General features: G+C 56.9%; 3 protein-coding genes across 3 annotated transcripts; all 3 read right to left on the reverse strand.

The window, feature by feature from the left end:
* Positions 1-446: 446 nt before the first annotated feature.
* On the reverse strand, positions 447-761 carry LOC135317336 (feather keratin Cos1-1/Cos1-3/Cos2-1). The gene has a single exon (XM_064473426.1). It carries the CDS (start codon positions 759-761, stop codon positions 447-449), a length of 315 nt encoding a protein of 104 aa, XP_064329496.1.
* Positions 762-7,682: 6,921 nt separating this feature from the next.
* On the reverse strand, positions 7,683-7,997 carry LOC135317273 (feather keratin Cos1-1/Cos1-3/Cos2-1-like). The gene has a single exon (XM_064473226.1). It carries the CDS (start codon positions 7,995-7,997, stop codon positions 7,683-7,685), a length of 315 nt encoding a protein of 104 aa, XP_064329296.1.
* A 6,944-nt stretch (positions 7,998-14,941) lies between these two features.
* On the reverse strand, positions 14,942-15,256 carry LOC135317278 (feather keratin Cos1-1/Cos1-3/Cos2-1-like). The gene has a single exon (XM_064473231.1). The coding sequence runs from the start codon at positions 15,254-15,256 to the stop codon at positions 14,942-14,944; it is 315 nt and encodes a 104-aa protein (XP_064329301.1).
* Positions 15,257-21,591: the final 6,335 nt, after the last annotated feature.

A 21,591-nucleotide genomic window follows, 5' to 3' on the forward strand; every position in this document is an offset into this window, starting at 1 on the left:
CTCCAGGGGAAAGGGCACAAACCAAAATCTACTGCGGTGAGTCCCACCCTCCCCTTGCTCCACCTCTTCCCTGAGCAGACTGGAAGAGCTGCCGCAGAAGGAAGGAGGACTCGCAGGCCCAAGCTTGGATGCAGCACAACTTTAATGAGTCCGAAGAAGAAAAGGAGGTGGTTCACAGAGAGCAGCAGGGGCAGCCACTAAGATGCGGTGGAGCTCCTGCAGGGTGTCCATCTGCCCGCCCTGCAGAGGGAGGGAGGCCAACAGGTCCCCGCTAGGCTGGTGTGGGGAGGCGGTGACAGGAAAGGTAAAGAAGAGAGAGAAGGGATTAGAAGAGCAAAACAGTGGCCCGAGGAGGTGAATACAGTGCCCTGAAGCTCTGTCTCCTGTCCAGCAGCACCATGTTCTGAGGTCTTGGAAGTTCTTGGCCAAAGTTGTTGCCAGCTGCTTTAGCAGGGTCGACATCTGCTGCCACAGTAGCGGCTGGTAATGCAGGAGAGGTCAAAGCCCCCGGAGTTGATGGGCACTCCATCACAGCTCAGGATGCTGCCAACAGCAGCGGAGGTGGAGGAGCCCACAACGGTGCTCTGTGGGAAGGAGCTGAGGATGGGGCCGGGCAGGGTCACCACCACGGGGGAGGGCTGGATGACGACGGTGGAGTTCTGGCACTGCCTGACACAGGGCTCATTGCAGCTGTTGGCCAGCGGGGTCGGGCCACAGGGCGAGCAGGGCAGGCAGGGCTGGCACTTGTCGTAGCAGGACATGTCTCTGGTCCAGCGGTGCACCTGGGAGAGAGGGCAGGGAAGAAGCAGAGCACAGGGATACATGAGGGGCAGCACTGCACCCAACCACAGTGGAGCCAAGGCACCTCCTGGCCCAGCACGCGCTGCCCAGCCCAAAGGCCACGAGCCACCTCAACTAAGTCCCAGCCCCTCTCTCTGGAAGACCTCCTCTCCCCTTCCCTCTCCCATGAGAATCAGTTCCCAGCCCTGGGCTAGGACAGCCCATATCAGCTGAGGCACCCATCGAGGAAAGACCTGATCCTGAAGGAGGAGGAGGAGGAGACGAGGCTTCACTCTCACCTGATTCCCAAGGAGAAGGAGGCGAGAGAAGTGGATGAGAGGGCAGAGAGTTGGGCTGCCTTTTATAGTAGACCTGCATTGCCTGAGGCCCAGAGGCACCCTTTGGGGAAGTAATAATTTTCTGACAAGCTCACGTCAAATGCGGACCATCCCGGCCAATGGGACGGGCTGTGTCCTGGCTTCCTGCACTGCTGCCTTTTCATTTCCTGGCTTACGCCACGTGCTTTCCCAGATGAAGGCTTCTGTAAGTGCTGGGAGGAGAGGCCTGAGGATTTCCAGGATGGAAACACGTCAGCGCAGGCAGAAGACTCGGATCAAGTGCTGGCGGCCTGCCGTGCAGGCAGGTGATGATGTGCACCTGGGTCATACCTGTGGGCTTGTTTGTGGCAAAGTTTGCAGGAAATGGGCATCGCTCTCATGCTTCTTGTCCGGGTGCACAAAGGCTCCCATGTGAGAGGTCATGTCACATCTAGCCCCCAGCATCTGCTCAGCAGAGTCCACAGTTGCGGATGTGGACTTGGTGATTGACGGTCGGACTTGGTGATCTTTTGGGGTCTTTTCCAACCTTGACGAGTCTATGTTTTCCTGGCTTGCGTTACGTGAGCATAGAGATTTTGGCGTGCTCCCATGGAGGCACGCACGAGCACACGTCGGTCAGCCTGTACTTGTGTGAGCCTCATCATGGGGACGTGCGCAGGTCACAGCAGGGGGACTGTCCCGTGGTGCGTCCAGGAGAACTGCAGAGTAGCACGTTGCCCTTGCCAGAAGGAGCCCATCTGCAGCTGAACGGTGGTGCCTTTGGCCTGGCAGAGAGCTGCTCAGAGAACCAAAATGCACTCCCTTCTACCCTCTCGCGTCCTCCCTTTCTTGCTTTACGTACGGGGAGAAAGAGCAAGAAAGCCTGCCCGCCTATGCAGGCCGTTATCCTGGCATTGTATCCCCTGACGGGGCAGTGTTGCTGGTGACTGGGCGGGACAGAGGCTCCTCATGTCCACGCCAATGCCACCACTCAGCCTGGTGCTGAGTGAGGCAGGGCCTACGACCTCGCACCGAGTGGGTACTGGAGCGAAGGGACCAGGGTCCAGATGATGCTCTGCTGTGAGACGTGGGACTGACTTTCTGGGTGGCACAGGGAGAGTCAGGCAGCTGAGGACGCCTTTGGTGTTGAAGCACCAGGAGTCCCATGCTCCCCACAGAAACCTGAATCTGAGGGCACAGCACCTGTGTCTAGGAAGGCAGGGACATGTGCTTCAGGGCCCAACTGCAGAAACTCTGCTGCTGTTTCATGAGGGAGGTCAGGCAAGTTCCCTCTTTGTGACAGAGGCTGCAGGTACCTTGTAAGGGACCTAAGTGCGTCCTCCACCCTAGTCTGCCTTGTCTTTGCTCCAGCTTAGAGGCAGTGTAACCGAGGGCCACCCTTCTCCCTTTGTTGACCTTGCTGAGATCATGTCCAGGTGGTGCTGCTGGGAGGCTTCAGCCAGGCCTGACTGCCCTTCCCATGGGAGCCGCTTTCAAACTCAAGTTCAAGGACAGTAGATAGCTGTCATATTAGAGCACTTATTCAAACTCTTTAAGCGTGAGGAATAATACCATTTATCCTAAGCTTATTCAGCATTCCATCCGTGCCTTACTGAAGCCTGGACTGGTTCCTCTCTCTTGGAATTCGTACCCCTCTAACTGTGCCTCATACTCTCTTGGACCCACTGCAGCCTGTTTCTGTGGCAAGGCTTTGGGAGGTGGGGGAGAAGGGTGCAGGGGTGCCCCCTGTGAGAAGAATCCAGTGGCTACCGCCATGTCTGACAGAGCCAGTTCCAACCGGCTCCAACACGGACTATCTGCTGCACAGCGCTGAGCCCGTTAGCAATGCTGGCTAACACATCTTAGAGAAAGGGCAAAAGCCTACACAGGAAATGAGGAATGGAGAGAGTAAACCATTTGAGAAACAGTCCCGCAAACACCAAGGCCAGAGGAAAGGGAGGAGGAGGAGGAGGAGGAGGTGCTTCAGGCAATGGTGCAGAGATTGCTGGGCAACCTGTGGGAGAGACCACGGTGGAGCAGACATCCACATGGAGGATCCCGCGCTGGACCAGGAGCCCATGGAGGATCCCACGCTGGACCAGGTGGATATCCCCTGCTGGAAGTGTGGCCTGTGCAGAGCCCACACTGAAGCAGGCTCCTGGCACCAACTGCGGGCCCTGGAGGACCCCCATGCCGGGGCAGTCTTATCCGGAAGGACTGCAGGCCGTGGACTGGACCTATGATGGAGCTGGTCTTGAAAGACTGCAGCCTATGGGAAGGACTCATGCTGGAGCAGAGAAAAATGTGAGGAGAAAAGAGCGGCAGGAAGGAACTGTTGTGTCCTGCCACAACGCTCCCCCATTCCACAGTACACTGTGCGGCTTGCGGGTGGAGGAGATGGAGAGCCATGAACGAAGGAGGGAAGTCGAGGCTGTGAAAAAGAGGTGGGCATGGAGGTGTTTTAGAGGGTTTTGGTCTGTTTCTCACCATCCTGCTCTATTTGTAATTGGCACTATGTTAAATGAATCTTCCCCAAGTCGAGCCTGCTTTAAGGGTGGCAGCATTTGGTAAGTAATCCCCCTGTCTTTACCTTGACCCACAACCTTACTTTCACCTGACTTTCTCCTTACTATCTCCTTCTGCCCTGTGGAGGAGGGAGCGTGAGAGATCAGCCGGGTGTGTTTGGAAGCCAGCCAAGGTCTCCCTGGTTCTGCAACAACTATGGTAATTAGAAGTGCCATGTGTGCTTTTTACATTGCCATGCTTTTCTTTTTTTCCTGCTTCCTATCTATGCCATCAGGAGCAGTCTCTTCCTCCCGCTGTTGTTCCCTTCAGAGGACGGTGGGCAGTGATGTCAGGTGGCCTTTGTGCTTGTGTACCTGGGAACCAGTGGCAGGTTTAGAGCCATGGGCAGAGCACAGCTCACCAAACCTCCTGCCGTAGCCTCAAATGTACAAGGAGTCCCCACGGTCTGCGCGGGAGGAAAGCCGTGAATGGGAGCTACTCTCTTGATGACCTGCTGTGCTGGTTTTGGCTGAGAAGGGGTTAATTCTCCTCCGGGGTGGGGTGGGGGGTGGGGGGGTGGGGGTGTCGACAACCTTTCCAGCTTCCCGCGCTCTGCCGCGTCGGCGGGAGGCTGGGAGGGGCAAGGCCACGGCCGGGGCGGCTGACCCCGACTGGCCAATGGCACGTTCGTTCCATACCATGTGACACCATGACCAGTATAGCAAGGGGGGGCAATCTGCGGCTCAGAGGAGGCGTGGCTTTGGGTCGGCGGGCGGTGAGCGCTTGCGTCGCTTGTGGTCTGTTTCGGCGGTTCATTCCCCTCCCCTCTCCCTTCCCCTCCCCCCCACCCCGCGTTTCGCGCCTCTCGTTGTTCTCTTTACGTTGCATTTTTGTTGTTGTTTCTTTTAATTTTAATTATTTCACTGTTCTTATCCCAACCCACGAGCGTTACCCTTCTGATTCTCTCCCCCATCTACCGGTGGGGGAGTGAGCGAGCGACTGTGTGGGGCTGAGCTGCCGGCTAAACCACGACACCTGCTCTCTTCAGCTCTTTCTGACTCTGCTAGGAAGAGTCCTGCATGACAACTGGTGACAGAGAAGAAACACCCACTCCCTTGGCTGCCTCAGACCCCCTCCACCTTGCATTTCTTTCCCCAACCATCCAGCCCCTCACTGGCTCTCTTTCCCAGCCCGTTCCCTCTCAACATCTCACAGGCAGGTCAGTGCAGATGATCTCGGCTGTCTTTGTAGGCCCAAATTTCTGAGGTTCAAGCACCAAAGGCTGTTCTCCACGAGCGGTAGGCTTCAGGGGAGGAGGGACCTAGGAGAAGGGGCCCAGTACAGTTCTCTTCTCTTGGCAGCCTGGCAGGAGGCCCTTCTGTGCAAGGCTGAGCTGTGGGCAAAGGCCCTCAGCACTCCCGTGGCAGCCCTATTTCCCCTACGCGCCCAGAGATCTGCACCCAAAGATCCTCTTTCTGAGAGGGGCTGGGGTTGGTGGCCTGAGGGAAAAGAGAAGGTGGTGAGAGAGCTTCTGCCATGGAACTGTTCTTCCCTCGCGCGCCAGGATGGGATTGTACTTGCCGTGAGCTGCAGAGAGAGAGCCTGGGCTCTTCTGGTCGGTGCTCTCTCTACAGTACCATGGGAGGAAGGGTCAGTCGCTCACCTGTGTCTTCTTTTAGGCCCATGCAAGAAACCCTTTTTGTCCTGGAGGTGCTCGTTCTGATGGGAGGTGGGGATGTGCGGTGCGCCAGGCACCTCAGCCTTGCAAATCTGTGCAACCACCCGCTGGGCCGCACGGGGCACTGCATGGTGTGGCAGAGGAAGAGGGGATCTGCCCTAGCTATCGTTGCCCTTGGATGTTCTCACTGATTATTCACCCGATTAACACCTGGCTCAGACGCTGGTGCCGTTGGTGGAAGTTTGGGGATTTTTTGATCGTGGGAAGGGTCGTACAGAAAGCAGCCTTCCAGCTCTTCAAGGAGTTAGTCAGCAGGACCCCCTGGGAAGAGGTCCTCAGGGACAAGGGAACAGAAGTGCCGGCAGACCTTGGAAGGTGCATTCCATAGAGCACAGGAGCTCTCAGTTGCCAGGTGTAAGAAATCCGGCAAGGAAGGGAAGAGAGCAGTACGGCTGAGCTGAGATATGCTGGTCAAACTAATGAGCAAGAGGGAACCGCGCAAGCAGTGGAAGCAGTGGAAGCGGGGACAGGCAAGGGATGCAAAGAATAACTAAAGGGCTTCTACAGGTACGACAGCCAGAAAAAGAAGGCTAAAGAAAGTGCACCCGCCCTGCTGAACAAGAATGGTTGCCTAGTATCAAGAGACGAGGAGAGAGCTGAGGTACTCAACAACTTTCTTGCCTCAGTCTTGGCTGGTAGCCTCTCTCCTCAACCCTCTCAAGCCAATGGACCGCAGGATGGAGACGAGGGGGCTAAAGCCCCTCCCACCACCTGAGGAACCGGCACACCCACAAGTCTATGGGACCTGACGAGATGCATCCCAGAGTCCTGAGGGAATTGGCTGGTGGAGCTGCCAAGACACTCTCCATGGTCTCGAAAGGCCATGGCAGTCAGGTGAAGTCCCTGGGGAGTGGAAGAAGGGAAAGAGTGTGTCCATCTTTGAAAAGGGTAGAAAGGAGAACCTGGGGAGCTACCGTCCTGTGAGCCTCACCTCTGAATGGGAAGGGGGGTTGCGGACTCTGCGTTACACATAGTCTCTGCCACTCCTTCCTCTTCACGCTGCTCCCCTGCTCCACGGTGGGGTCCCACCCACGGGAGAAGGTCCTTCACAAAATTCTCCAACGTGGGTCCTTCCACCGGGCTGCATTTCTTCACGGGCTGCTCCACCGTGGGTCCCCCACGGGGTCACAGCTCCTGCCAGAGGACCTGCTCCAGCGTGGGCTTCTCTCCGCAGGAGGGCAGTTCCTGCCAGGAACCTCTTCCAGTGCAAGCTCTTTACGGGGTCACAGTGTCCTTCACGGTACATCCACCTGCTCCGGGGTGAGGTCCTCCGTGGTCAGCCCACGACCTGAGGGCAGGAAGGGCATGAGTGGAACCTCACACGGTTCGTGGGGCGCTGTGTGCCCGAGATGTTATTGTGCGCCAAGCGGTGCCTCCAGGAGTTCCTTTTCTGCTCCCAGGAGACCACGGATGGATGCCAGGATTTAGAGCATTGCCTGCGGCTGAAGGCCAAGGTCCAAAAGGAACTTTCAAAGTATAACTGAAAAGCATAACTAGATGTTAGCATTAACAGTCATTTGCGCCACAAGGCATTTGCGCAGGGAAGGTGGACAGGTGAAACAAGCCATGAGGGCCTTGTGGGGGTGTTGGCTTCGCAGGGAGTGTGGCCGATACTAATCCTGACTTGTGCATTACCTCAGGCCTGCCTATCTGGAGAGCAGCTGGGCCCTGCCAGGTGCTGAAGGGCTATATGAGGTCGCTATCTCACCTGCCTGTGCCCATGTGTACCGGCCACGGGCTCTAGATGGCGTAATGCAGTGGAGGGGAAGGTGGAGAGGAGGCTGTGGGCTGTCCGTGTGCATTCTTGTCTTCCCATTCCCCACTCCTGCCGCCCTTTGGAGCCATGCTCTTGCTGATAGCCATTGGCTGTGGAGTAGCCAGGGTTGTCTTTGTTAGCTCCAGGGGAAAGGGCACAAACCAGAATCTACTGTGGTGAGTCCCACCCTCCCCTTGCTCCACCTCTTCCCTGAGCAGACTGGAAGAGCTGCCGCAGAAGGAAGGAGGACTCGCAGGCCCAAGCTTGGATGCAGCACAACTTTAATGAGTCCAAAGAAGAAAAGGAGGTGGTTCACAGAGAGCAGCAGGGGCAGCCACTAAGATGCGGTGGAGCTCCTGCAGGGTGTCCATCTGCCCGCCCTGCAGAGGGAGGGAGGCCAACAGGTCCCCGCTAGGCTGGTGTGGGGAGGCGGTGACAGGAAAGGTAAAGAAGAGAGAGAAGGGATTAGAAGAGCAAAACAGTGGCCCGAGGAGGTGAATACAGTGCCCTGAAGCTCTGTCTCCTGTCCAGCAGCACCATGTTCTGAGGTCTTGGAAGTTCTTGGCCAAAGTTGTTGCCAGCCGCTTTAGCAGGGTCGACATCTGCTGCCACAGTAGCGGTTCGTAATGCAGGAGAGGTCAAAGCCCCCGGAGCTGATGGGCACTCCATCACAGCTCAGGATGCTGCCAACAGCAGCGGAGGTGGAGGAGCCCACAACGGTGTTCTGTGGGAAGGAGCTGAGGATGGGGCCGGGCAGGGTCACCACCACGGGGGAGGGCTGGATGACGACGGTGGAGTTCTGGCACTGCCTGACACAGGGCTCATTGCAGCTGTTGGCCAGCGGGGTCGGGCCACAGGGCGAGCAGGGCAGGCAGGGCTGGCACTTGTCGTAGCAGGACATGTCTCTGGTCCAGCGGTGCACCTGGGAGAGAGGGCAGGGAAGAAGCAGAGCACAGGGATACATGAGGGGCAGCACTGCACCCAACCACAGTGGAGCCAAGGCACCTCCTGGCCCAGCACGCGCTGCCCAGCCCAAAGGCCACGAGCCACCTCAACTAAGTCCCAGCCCCTCTCTCTGGAAGACCTCCTCTCCCCTTCCCTCTCCCATGAGAATCAGTTCCCAGCCCTGGGCTAGGACAGCCCATATCGGCTGAGGCACCCATCGAGGAAAGACCTGATCCTGAAGGAGGAGGAGGAGGAGGAGACGAGGCTTCACTCTCACCTGATTCCCAAGGAGAAGGAGGCGAGAGAAGTGGATGAGAGGGCAGAGAGTTGGGCTGCCTTTTATAGTAGACCTGCATTGCCTGAGGCCCAGAGGCACCCTTTGGGGAAGTAATAATTTTCTGACAAGCTCACGTCAAATGCGGACCATCCCGGCCAATGGGACGGGCTGTGTCCTGGCTTCCTGCACTGCTGCCTTTTCATTTCCTGGCTTACGCCACGTGCTTTCCCAGATGAAGGCTTCTGTAAGTGCTGGGATGAGAGGCCTGAGGATTTCCAGGATGGAAACACGTCAGCGCAGGCAGAAGACTCAGATCAAGTGCTGGCGGCCTGCCGTGCAGGCAGGTGATGATGTGCACCTGGGTCATACCTGTGGGCTTGTTTGTGGCAAAGTTTGCAGGAAATGGGCATCGCTCTCATGCTTCTTGTCCGGGTACACAAAGGCTCCCATGTGAGAGGTCATGTCACATCTAGCCCCCAGCATCTGCTCAGCAGAGTCCACAGTTGCGGATGTGGACTTGGTGATTGACGGTCGGACTTGGTGATCTTTTGGGGTCTTTTCCAACCTTGACGAGTCTATGTTTTCCTGGCTTGCGTTACGTGAGCATAGAGATTTTGGCGTGCTCCCATGGAGGCACGCACGAGCACACGTCGGTCAGCCTGTACTTGTGTGAGCCTCATCATGGGGACGTGTGCAGGTCACAGCAGGGGGACTGTCCCGTGGTGCGTCCAGGAGAACTGCAGAGTAGCACGTTGCCCTTGCCAGAAGGAGCCCATCTGCAGCTGAACGGTGGTGCCTTTGGCCTGGCAGAGAGCTGCTCAGAGAACCAAAATGCACTCCCTTATGCCCTCTTGCGTCCTCCCTTTCTTGCTTTACGTACGGGGAGAAAGAGCAAGAAAGCCTGCCCGCCTATGCAGGCCGTTATCCTGGCATTGTATCCCCTGACGGGGCAGTGTTGCTGGTGACTGGGCGGGACAGAGGCTCCTCATGTCCACGCCAATGCCACCACTCAGCCTGGTGCTGAGTGAGGCAGGGCCTACGACCTCGCACCGAGTGGGTACTGGAGCGAAGGGACCAGGGTCCAGATGATGCTCTGCTGTGAGACGTGGGACTGACTTTCTGGGTGGCACAGGGAGAGTCAGGCAGCTGAGGACGCCTTTGGTGTTGAAGCACCAGGAGTCCCATGCTCCCCACAGAAACCTGAATCTGAGGGCACAGCACCTGTGTCTAGGAAGGCAGGGACATGTGCTTCAGGGCCCAACTGCAGAAACTCTGCTGCTGTTTCATGAGGGAGGTCAGGCAAGTTCCCTCTTTGTGACAGAGGCTGCAGGTACCTTGTAAGGGACCTAAGTGCGTCCTCCACCCTAGTCTGCCTTGTCTTTGCTCCAGCTTAGAGGCAGTGTAACCGAGGGCCGCCCTTCTCCCTTTGTTGACCTTGCTGAGATCATGTCCAGGTGGTGCTGCTGGGAGGCTTCAGCCAGGCCTGACTGCCCTTCCCATGGGAGCCGCTTTCAGACTCAAGTTCAAGGACAGTAGATAGCTGTCATATTAGAGCACTTATTCAAACTCTTTAAGCGTGAGGAATAATACCATTTCTCTTAAGCTTATTCAGCATTCCATCCGTGCCTTACTGAAGCCTGGACTGGTTCCTCTCTCTTGGAATTCGTACCCCTCTAACTGTGCCTCATACTCTCTTGGACCCACTGCAGCCTGTTTCTGTGGCAAGGCTTTGGGAGGTGGGGGAGAAGGGTGCAGGGGTGCCCCCTGTGAGAAGAATCCAGTGGCTACCGCCATGTCTGACAGAGCCAGTTCCAACCGGCTCCAACACGGACTATCTGCTGCACAGCGCTGAGCCCGTTAGCAATGCTGGCTAACACATCTTAGAGAAAGGGCAAAAGCCTACACAGGAAATGAGGAATGGAGAGAGTAACCCATTTGAGAAACAGTCCCGCAAACACCAAGGCCAGAGGAAAGGGAGGAGGAGGAGGAGGAGGAGGTGCTTCAGGCAATGGTGCAGAGATTGCTGGGCAACCCGTGGGAGAGACCACGGTGGAGCAGACATCCACATGGAGGATCCCGCGCTGGACCAGGAGCCCATGGAGGATCCCACGCTGGACCAGGTGGATATCCCCTGCTGGAAGTGTGGCCTGTGCAGAGCCCACGCTGAAGCAGGCTCCTGGCACCAACTGCGGGCCCTGGAGGACCCCCATGCCGGGGCAGTCTTATCCGGAAGGACTGCAGGCCGTGGACTGGACCTATGATGGAGCTGGTCTTGAAAGACTGCAGCCTATGGGAAGGACTCATGCTGGAGCAGAGGAGGAGGAGAGAGATGTGAGGAGATGTGAGGAGAAAAGAGCGGCAGGAAGGAACTGTTGTGTCCTGCCACAACGCTCCCCCATTCCACAGTACACTGTGCGGCTTGCGGGTGGAGGAGATGGAGAGCCATGAACGAAGGAGGGAAGTCGAGGCTGTGAAAAAGAGGTGGGCATGGAGGTGTTTTAGAGGGTTTTGGTCTGTTTCTCACCATCCTGCTCTATTTGTAATTGGCACTATGTTAAATGAATCTTCCCCAAGTCGAGCCTGCTTTAAGGGTGGCAGCATTTGGTAAGTAATCCCCCTGTCTTTACCTTGACCCACAACCTTACTTTCACCTGACTTTCTCCTTACTATCTCCTTCTGCCCTGTGGAGGAGGGAGCGTGAGAGATCAGCCGGGTGTGTTTGGAAGCCAGCCAAGGTCTCCCTGGTTCTGCAACAACTATGGTAATTAGAAGTGCCATGTGTGCTTTTTACATTGCCATGCTTTTCTTTTTTTTCCTGCTTCCTATCTATGCCATCAGGAGCAGTCTCTTCCTCCCACTGTTGTTCCCTTCAGAGGACGGTGGGCAGTGATGTCAGGTGGCCTTTGTGCTTGTGTACCTGGGAACCAGTGGCAGGTTTAGAGCCATGGGCAGAGCACAGCTCACCAAACCTCCTGCCGTAGCCTCAAATGTACAAGGAGTCCCCACGGTCTGCGCGGGAGGAAAGCCGTGAATGGGAGCTACTCTCTTGATGACCTGCTGTGCTGGTTTTGGCTGAGAAGGGGTTAATTCTCCTCCAGGGTGGGGTGGGGGGTGGGGGGGTGGGGGTGTCGACAACCTTGCCAGCTTCCCGCGCTCTGCCGCGTCGGCGGGAGGCTGGGAGGGGCAAGGCCACGGCCGGGGCGGCTGACCCCGACTGGCCAATGGCACGTTCGTTCCATACCATGTGACACCATGACCAGTATAGCAAGGGGGGGCAATCTGCGGCTCAGAGGAGGCGTGGCTTTGGGTCGGCGGGTGGTGAGCGGTTGCGTCGCTTGTGGTCTGTTTCGGCGGTTCATTCCCCTCCCCTCTCCCTTCCCCTCCCCCCCACCCCGCGTTTCGCGCCTCTCGTTGTTCTCTTTACGTTGCATTTTTGTTGTTGTTTCTTTTAATTTTAATTATTTCACTGTTCTTATCCCAACCCACGAGCGTTACCCTTCTGATTCTCTCCCCCATCTACCGGTGGGGGAGTGAGCGAGCGACTGTGTGGGGCTGAGCTGCCGGCTAAACCACGACACCTGCTCTCTTCAGCTCTTTCTGACTCTGCTAGGAAGAGTCCTGCATGACAACTGGTGACAGAGAAGAAACACCCACTCCCTTGGCTGCCTCAGACCCCCTCCACCTTGCATTTCTTTCCCCAACCATCCAGCCCCTCACTGGCTCTCTTTCCCAGCCCGTTCCCTCTCAACGTCTCCCAGGCAGGTCAGTGCAGATGATCTCGGCTGTCTTTGTAGGCCCAAATTTCTGAGGTTCAAGCACCAAAGGCTGTTCTCCACGAGCGGTAGGCTTCAGGGGAGGAGGGACCTAGGAGAAGGGGCCCAGTACAGTTCTCTTCTCTTGGCAGCCTGGCAGGAGGCCCTTCTGTGCAAGGCTGAGCTGTGGGCAAAGGCCCTCAGCACTCCCGTGGCAGCCCTATTTCCCCTACGCGCCCAGAGATCTGCACCCAAAGATCCTCTTTCTGAGAGGGGCTGGGGTTGGTGGCCTGAGGGAAAAGAGAAGGTGGTGAGAGAGCTTCTGCCATGGAACTGTTCTTCCCTCGCGCGCCAGGATGGGATTGTACTTGCCGTGAGCTGCAGAGAGAGAGCCTGGGCTGTTCTGGTCGGTGCTCTCTCTACAGTACCATGGGAGGAAGGGTCAGTCGCTCACCTGTGTCTTCTTTTAGGCCCATGCAAGAAACCCTTTTTGTCCTGGAGGTGCTCGTTCTGATGGGAGGTGGGGATGTGCAGTGCGCCAGGCACCTCAGCCTTGCAAATCTGTGCAACCACCCGCTGGGCCGCACGGGGCACTGCATGGTGTGGCAGAGGAAGAGGGGATCTGCCCTAGCTATCGTTGCCCTTGGATGTTCTCACTGATTATTCACCCGATTAACACCTGGCTCAGACGCTGGTGCCGTTGGTGGAAGTTTGGGGATTTTTTGATCGTGGGAAGGTTCATACAGAAAGCAGCCTTCCAGCTCTTCAAGGAGTTAGTCAGCAGGACCCCCTGGGAAGAGGTCCTCAGGGACAAGGGAACAGAAGTGCCGGCAGACCTTGGAAGGTGCATTCCATAGAGCACAGGAGCTCTCAGTTGCCAGGTGTAAGAAATCCGGCAAGGAAGGGAAGAGAGCAGTACGGCTGAGCTGAGATATGCTGGTCAAACTAATGAGCAAGAGGGAACCGCGCAAGCAGTGGAAGCAGTGGAAGCGGGGACAGGCAAGGGATGCAAAGAATAACTAAAGGGCTTCTACAGGTACGACAGCCAGAAAAAGAAGGCTAAAGAAAGTGCACCCGCCCTGCTGAACAAGAATGGTTGCCTAGTATCAAGAGACGAGGAGAGAGCTGAGGTACTCAACAACTTTCTTGCCTCAGTCTTGGCTGGTAGCCTCTCTCCTCAACCCTCTCAAGCCAATGGACCGCAGGATGGAGACGAGGGGGCTAAAGCCCCTCCCACCACCTGAGGAACCGGCACACCCACAAGTCTATGGGACCTGACGAGATGCATCCCAGAGTCCTGAGGGAATTGGCTGGTGGAGCTGCCAAGACACTCTCCATGGTCTCGAAAGGCCATGGCAGTCAGGTGAAGTCCCTGGGGAGTGGAAGAAGGGAAAGAGTGTGTCCATCTTTGAAAAGGGTAGAAAGGAGAACCTGGGGAGCTACCGTCCTGTGAGCCTCACCTCTGAATGGGAAGGGGGGTTGCGGACTCTGCGTTACACATAGTCTCTGCCACTCCTTCCTCTTCACGCTGCTCCCCTGCTCCACGGTGGGGTCCCACCCACGGGAGAAGGTCCTTCACAAAATTCTCCAACGTGGGTCCTTCCACCGGGCTGCATTTCTTCACGGGCTGCTCCACCGTGGGTCCCCCACGGGGTCACAGCTCCTGCCAGAGGACCTGCTCCAGCGTGGGCTTCTCTCCGCAGGAGGGCAGTTCCTGCCAGGAACCTCTTCCAGTGCAAGCTCTTTACGGGGTCACAGTGTCCTTCACGGTACATCCACCTGCTCCGGGGTGAGGTCCTCCGTGGTCAGCCCACGACCTGAGGGCAGGAAGGGCATGAGTGGAACCTCACACGGTTCGTGGGGCGCTGTGTGCCCGAGATGTTATTGTGCGCCAAGCGGTGCCTCCAGGAGTTCCTTTTCTGCTCCCAGGAGACCACGGATGGATGCCAGGATTTAGAGCATTGCCTGCGGCTGAAGGCCAAGGTCCAAAAGGAACTTTCAAAGTATAACTGAAAAGCATAACTAGATGTTAGCATTAACAGTCATTTGCGCCACAAGGCATTTGCGCAGGGAAGGTGGACAGGTGAAACAAGCCATGAGGGCCTTGTGGGGGTGTTGGCTTCGCAGGGAGTGTGGCCGATACTAATCCTGACTTGTGCATTACCTCAGGCCTGCCTATCTGGAGAGCAGCTGGGCCCTGCCAGGTGCTGAAGGGCTATATGAGGTCGCTATCTCACCTGCCTGTGCCCATGTGTACCGGCCACGGGCTCTAGATGGCGTAATGCAGTGGAGGGGAAGGTGGAGAGGAGGCTGTGGGCTGTCCGTGTGCATTCTTGTCTTCCCATTCCCCACTCCTGCCGCCCTTTGGAGCCATGCTCTCGCTGATAGCCATTGGCTGTGGAGTAGCCAGGGTTGTCTTTGTTAGCTCCAGGGGAAAGGGCACAAACCAAAATCTACTGCGGTGAGTCCCACCCTCCCCTTGCTCCACCTCTTCCCTGAGCAGACTGGAAGAGCTGCCGCAGAAGGAAGGAGGACTCGCAGGCCCAAGCTTGGATGCAGCACAACTTTAATGAGTCCGAAGAAGAAAAGGAGGTGGTTCACAGAGAGCAGCAGGGGCAGCCACTAAGATGCGGTGGAGCTCCTGCAGGGTGTCCATCTGCCCGCCCTGCAGAGGGAGGGAGGCCAACAGGTCCCCGCTAGGCTGGTGTGGGGAGGCGGTGACAGGAAAGGTAAAGAAGAGAGAGAAGGGATTAGAAGAGCAAAACAGTGGCCCGAGGAGGTGAATACAGTGCCCTGAAGCTCTGTCTCCTGTCCAGCAGCACCATGTTCTGAGGTCTTGGAAGTTCTTGGCCAAAGTTGTTGCCAGCCGCTTTAGCAGGGTCGACATCTGCTGCCACAGTAGCGGTTCGTAATGCAGGAGAGGTCAAAGCCCCCGGAGTTGATGGGCACTCCATCACAGCTGAGGATGCTGCCAACAGCAGCGGAGGTGGAGGAGCCCACAACGGTGTTCTGTGGGAAGGAGCTGAGGATGGGGCCGGGCAGGGTCACCACCACGGGGGAGGGCTCGATGACGACGATGGAGTTCTGGCACTGCCTGACACAGGGCTCATTGCAGCTGTTGGCCAGCGGGGTCGGGCCGCAGGGCGAGCAGGGCTGGCAGGGCTGGCACTGGTCGTAGCAGGACATGTCTCTGGTCCAGCGGTGCACCTGGGAGAGAGGGCAGGGGGAAGAAGCAGAGCACAGGGATACATGAGGGGCAGCACTGCACCCAACCACAGTGGAGCCAAGGCACCTCCTGGCCCAGCACGCGCTGCCCAGCCCAAAGGCCACGAGCCACCTCAACTAAGTCCCAGCCCCTCTCTCTGGAAGACCTCCTCTCCCCTTCCCTCTCCCATGAGAATCAGTTCCCAGCCCTGGGCTAGGACAGCCCATATCGGCTGAGGCACCCATCGAGGAAAGACCTGATCCTGAAGGAGGAGGAGGAGGAGGAGACGAGGCTTCACTCTCACCTGATTCCCAAGGAGAAGGAGGCGAGAGAAGTGGATGAGAGGGCAGAGAGTTGGGCTGCCTTTTATAGTAGACCTGCATTGCCTGAGGCCCAGAGGCACCCTTTGGGGAAGTAATAATTTTCTGACAAGCTCACGTCAAATGCGGACCATCCCGGCCAATGGGACGGGCTGTGTCCTGGCTTCCTGCACTGCTGCCTTTTCATTTCCTGGCTTATGCCACGTGCTTTCCCAGATGAAGGCTTCTGTAAGTGCTGGGAGGAGAGGCCTGAGGATTTCCAGGATAGAAACACGTCAGCGCAGGCAGAAGACTCAGATCAAGTGCTGGTGGCCTGCCGTGCAGGCAGGTGATGATGTGCACCTGGGTCATACCTGTGGGCTTGTTTGTGGCAAAGTTTGCAGGAAATGGGCATCGCTCTCATGCTTCTTGTCCGGGTGCACAAAGGCTCCCATGTGAGAGGTCATGTCACATCTAGCCCCCAGCATCTGCTCAGCAGAGTCCACAGTTGCGGATGAGGACTTGGTGATTGACGGTCGGACTTGGTGATCTTTTGGGGTCTTTTCCAACCTTGACGAGTCTATGTTTTCCTGGCTTGCGTTACGTGAGCATAGAGATTTTGGCGTGCTCCCATGGAGGCACGCACGAGCACACGTCGGTCAGCCTGTACTTGTGTGAGCCTCATCATGGGGACGTGCGCAGGTCACAGCAGGGGGACTGTCCCGTGGTGCGTCCAGGAGAACTGCAGAGTAGCACGTTGCCCTTGCCAGAAGGAGCCCATCTGCAGCTGAACGGTGGTGCCTTTGGCCTGGCAGAGAGCTGCTCAGAGAACCAAAATGCACTCCCTTATGCCCTCTCGCGTCCTCCCTTTCTTGCTTTACGTACGGGGAGAAAGAGCAAGAAAGCCTGCCCGCCTATGCAGGCCGTTATCCTGGCATTGTATCCCCTGACGGGGCAGTGTTGCTGGTGACTGGGCGGGACAGAGGCTCCTCATGTCCACGCCAATGCCACCACTCAGCCTGGTGCTGAGTGAGGCAGGGCCTACGACCTCGCACCGAGTGGGTACTGGAGCGAAGGGACCAGGGTCCAGATGATGCTCTGCTGTGAGACGTGGGACTGACTTTCTGGGTGGCACAGGGAGAGTCAGGCAGCTGAGGACGCCTTTGGTGTTGAAGCACCAGGAGTCCCATGCTCCCCACAGAAACCTGAATCTGAGGGCACAGCACCTGTGTCTAGGAAGGCAGGGACATGTGCTTCAGGGCCCAACTGCAGAAACTCTGCTGCTGTTTCATGAGGGAGGTCAGGCAAGTTCCCTCTTTGTGACAGAGGCTGCAGGTACCTTGTAAGGGACCTAAGTGCGTCCTCCACCCTAGTCTGCCTTGTCTTTGCTCCAGCTTAGAGGCAGTGTAACCGAGGGCCACCCTTCTCCCTTTGTTGACCTTGCTGAGATCATGTCCAGGTGGTGCTGCTGGGAGGCTTCAGCCAGGCCTGACTGCCCTTCCCATGGGAGCCGCTTTCAGACTCAAGTTCAAGGACAGTAGATAGCTGTCATATTAGAGCACTTATTCAAACTCTTTAAGCGTGAGGAGTAATACCATTTCTCTTAAGCTTATTCAGCATTCCATCCGTGCCTTACTGAAGCCTGGACTGGTTCCTCTCTCTTGGAATTCGTATCCCTCTAACTGTGCCTCATACTCTCTTGGACCCACTGCAGCCTGTTTCTGTGGCAAGGCTTTGGGAGGTGGGGGAGAAGGGTGCAGGGGTGCCCCCTGTGAGAAGAATCCAGTGGCTACCGCCATGTCTGACAGAGCCAGTTCCAACCGGCTCCAACACGGACTATCTGCTGCACAGCGCTGAGCCCGTTAGCAATGCTGGCTAACACATCTTAGAGAAAGGGCAAAAGCCTACACAGGAAATGAGGAATGGAGAGAGTAACCCATTTGAGAAACAGTCCCGCAAACACCAAGGCCAGAGGAAAGGGAGGAGGAGGAGGAGGAGGAGGTGCTTCAGGCAATGGTGCAGAGATTGCTGGGCAACCTGTGGGAGAGACCACGGTGGAGCAGACATCCACATGGAGGATCCCGCGCTGGACCAGGAGCCCATGGAGGATCCCACGCTGGACCAGGTGGATATCCCCTGCTGGAAGTGTGGCCTGTGCAGAGCCCACGCTGAAGCAGGCTCCTGGCACCAACTGCGGGCCCTGGAGGACCCCCATGCCGGGGCAGTCTTATCCGGAAGGACTGCAGGCCGTGGACTGGACCTATGATGGAGCTGGTCTTGAAAGACTGCAGCCTATGGGAAGGACTCATGCTGGAGCAGAGGAGGAGGAGAGAGATGTGAGGAGATGTGAGGAGAAAAGAGTGGCAGGAAGGAACTGTTGTGTCCTGCCACAACGCTCCCCCATTCCACAGTACATTGTGCGGCTTGCGGGTGGAGGAGATGGAGAGCCATGAACGAAGGAGGGAAGTCGAGGCTGTGAAAAAGAGGTGGGCATGGAGGTGTTTTAGAGGGTTTTGGTCTGTTTCTCACCATCCTGCTCTATTTGTAATTGGCACTATGTTAAATGAATCTTCCCCAAGTCGAGCCTGCTTTAAGGGTGGCAGCATTTGGTAAGTAATCCCCCTGTCTTTACCTTGACCCACAACCTTACTTTCACCTGACTTTCTCCTTACTATCTCCTTCTGCCCTGTGGAGGAGGGAGCGTGAGAGATCAGCCGGGTGTGTTTGGAAGCCAGCCAAGGTCTCCCTGGTTCTGCAACAACTATGGTAATTAGAAGTGCCATGTGTGCTTTTTACATTGCCATGCTTTTCTTTTTTTCCTGCTTCCTATCTATGCCATCAGGAGCAGTCTCTTCCTCCCACTGTTGTTCCCTTCAGAGGACGGTGGGCAGTGATGTCAGGTGGCCTTTGTGCTTGTGTACCTGGGAACCAGTGGCAGGTTTAGAGCCATGGGCAGAGCACAGCTCACCAAACCTCCTGCCGTAGCCTCAAATGTACAAGGAGTCCCCACGGTCTGCGCGGGAGGAAAGCCGTGAATGGGAGCTACTCTCTTGATGACCTGCTGTGCTGGTTTTGGCTGAGAAGGGGTTAATTCTCCTCCGGGGTGGGGTGGGGGGTGGGGGGTGGGGGTGTCGACAACCTTGCCAGCTTCCCGCGCTCTGCCGCGTCGGCGGGAGGCTGGGAGGGGCAAGGCCACGGCCGGGGCGGCTGACCCCGACTGGCCAATGGCACGTTCGTTCCATACCATGTGACACCATGACCAGTATAGCAAGGGGGGGCAATCTGCGGCTCAGAGGAGGCGTGGCTTTGGGTCGGCGGGCGGTGAGTGCTTGCGTCGCTTGTGGTCTGTTTCGGCGGTTCATTCCCCTCCCCTCTCCCTTCCCCTCCCCCCCACCCCGCGTTTCGCGCCTCTCGTTGTTCTCTTTACGTTGCATTTTTGTTGTTGTTTCTTTTAATTTTAATTATTTCACTGTTCTTATCCCAACCCACGAGCGTTACCCTTCTGATTCTCTCCCCCATCTACCGGTGGGGGAGTGAGCGAGCGACTGTGTGGGGCTGAGCTGCCGGCTAAACCACGACACCTGCTCTCTTCAGCTCTTTCTGACTCTGCTAGGAAGAGTCCTGCATGACAACTGGTGACAGAGAAGAAACACCCACTCCCTTGGCTGCCTCAGATCCCCTCCACCTTGCATTTCTTTCCCCAACCATCCAGCCCCTCACTGGCTCTCTTTCCCAGCCCGTTCCCTCTCAACGTCTCCCAGGCAGGTCAGTGCAGATGATCTCGGCTGTCTTTGTAGGCCCAAATTTCTGAGGTTCAAGCACCAAAGGCTGTTCTCCACGAGCGGTAGGCGTCAGGGGAGGAGGGACCTAGGAGAAGGGGCCCAGTACAGTTCTCTTCTCTTGGCAGCCTGGCAGGAGGCCCTTCTGTGCAAGGCTGAGCTGTGGGCAAAGGCCCTCAGCACTCCCGTGGCAGCCCTATTTACCCTACGCGCCCAGAGATCTGCACCCAAAGATCCTCTTTCTGAGAGGGGCTGGGGTTGGTGGCCTGAGGGAAAAGAGAAGGTGGTGAGAGAGCTTCTGCCATGGAACTGTTCTTCCCTCGCGCGCCAGGATGGGATTGTACTTGCCGTGAGCTGCAGAGAGAGAGCCTGGGCTGTTCTGGTCGGTGCTCTCTCTACAGTACCATGGGAGGAAGGGTCAGTCGCTCACCTGTGTCTTCTTTTAGGCCCATGCAAGAAACCTTTTTTGTCCTGGAGGTGCTCGTTCTGATGGGAGGTGGGGATGTGCGGTGCGCCAGGCACCTCAGCCTTGCAAATCTGTGCAACCACCCGCTGGGCCGCACGGGGCACTGCATGGTGTGGCAGAGGAAGAGGGGATCTGCCCTAGCTATCGTTGCCCTTGGATGTTCTCACTGATTATTCACCCGATTAACACCTGGCTCAGACGCTGGTGCCGTTGGTGGAAGTTTGGGGATTTTTTGATCGTGGGAAGGTTCATACAGAAAGCAGCCTTCCAGCTCTTCAAGGAGTTAGTCAGCAGGACCCCCTGGGAAGAGGTCCTCAGGGACAAGGGAACAGAAGTGCCGGCAGACCTTGGAAGGTGCATTCCATAGAGCACAGGAGCTCTCAGTTGCCAGGTGTAAGAAATCCGGCAAGGAAGGGAAGAGAGCAGTACGGCTGAGCTGAGATATGCTGGTCAAACTAATGAGCAAGAGGGAACCGCGCAAGCAGTGGAAGCAGTGGAAGCGGGGACAGGTAAGGGATGCAAAGAATAACTAAAGGGCTTCTACAGGTACGACAGCCAGAAAAAGAAGGCTAAAGAAAGTGCACCCGCCCTGCTGAACAAGAATGGTTGCCTAGTATCAAGAGACGAGGAGAGAGCTGAGGTACTCAACAACTTTCTTGCCTCAGTCTTGGCTGGTAGCCTCTCTCCTCAACCCTCTCAAGCCAATGGACCGCAGGATGGAGACGAGGGGGCTAAAGCCCCTCCCACCACCTGAGGAACCGGCACACCCACAAGTCTATGGGACCTGACGAGATGCATCCCAGAGTCCTGAGGGAACTGGCTGGTGGAGCTGCCAAGACACTCTCCATGGTCTCGAAAGGCCATGGCAGTCAGGTGAAGTCCCTGGGGAGTGGAAGAAGGGAAAGAGTGTGTCCATCTTTGAAAAGGGTAGAAAGGAGAACCTGGGGAGCTACCGTCCTGTGAGCCTCACCTCTGAATGGGAAGGGGGGTTGCGGACTCTGCGTTACACATAGTCTCTGCCACTCCTTCCTCTTCACGCTGCTCCCCTGCTCCACGGTGGGGTCCCACCCACGGGAGAAGGTCCTTCACAAAATTCTCCAACGTGGGTCCTTCCACCGGGCTGCATTTCTTCACGGGCTGCTCCACCGTGGGTCCCCCACGGGGTCACAGCTCCTGCCAGAGGACCTGCTCCAGCGTGGGCTTCTCTCCGCAGGAGGGCAGTTCCTGCCAGGAACCTCTTCCAGTGCAAGCTCTTTACGGGGTCACAGTGTCCTTCACGGTACATCCACCGGCTCCGGGGTGAGGTCCTCCGTGGTCAGCCCACGACCTGAGGGCAGGAAGGGCATGAGTGGAACCTCACACGGTTCGTGGGGCGCTGTGTGCCCGAGATGTTATTGTGCGCCAAGCGGTGCCTCCAGGAGTTCCTTTTCTGCTCCCAGGAGACCACGGATGGATGCCAGGATTTAGAGCATTGCCTGCGGCTGAAGGCCAAGGTCCAAAAGGAACTTTCAAAGTATAACTGAAAAGCATAACTAGATGTTAGCATTAACAGTCATTTGCGCCACAAGGCATTTGCGCAGGGAAGGTGGACAGGTGAAACAAGCCATGAGGGCCTTGTGGGGGTGTTGGCTTCGCAGGGAGTGTGGCCGATACTAATCCTGACTTGTGCATTACCTCAGGCCTGCCTATCTGGAGAGCAGCTGGGCCCTGCCAGGTGCTGAAGGGCTATATGAGGTCGCTATCTCACCTGCCTGTGCCCATGTGTACCGGCC

The sequence above is a fragment of the Phalacrocorax carbo genome, chromosome 25 (assembly GCF_963921805.1).
Source record: "Phalacrocorax carbo chromosome 25, bPhaCar2.1, whole genome shotgun sequence".
Taxonomy (NCBI): Eukaryota; Metazoa; Chordata; class Aves; order Suliformes; family Phalacrocoracidae; genus Phalacrocorax; species Phalacrocorax carbo.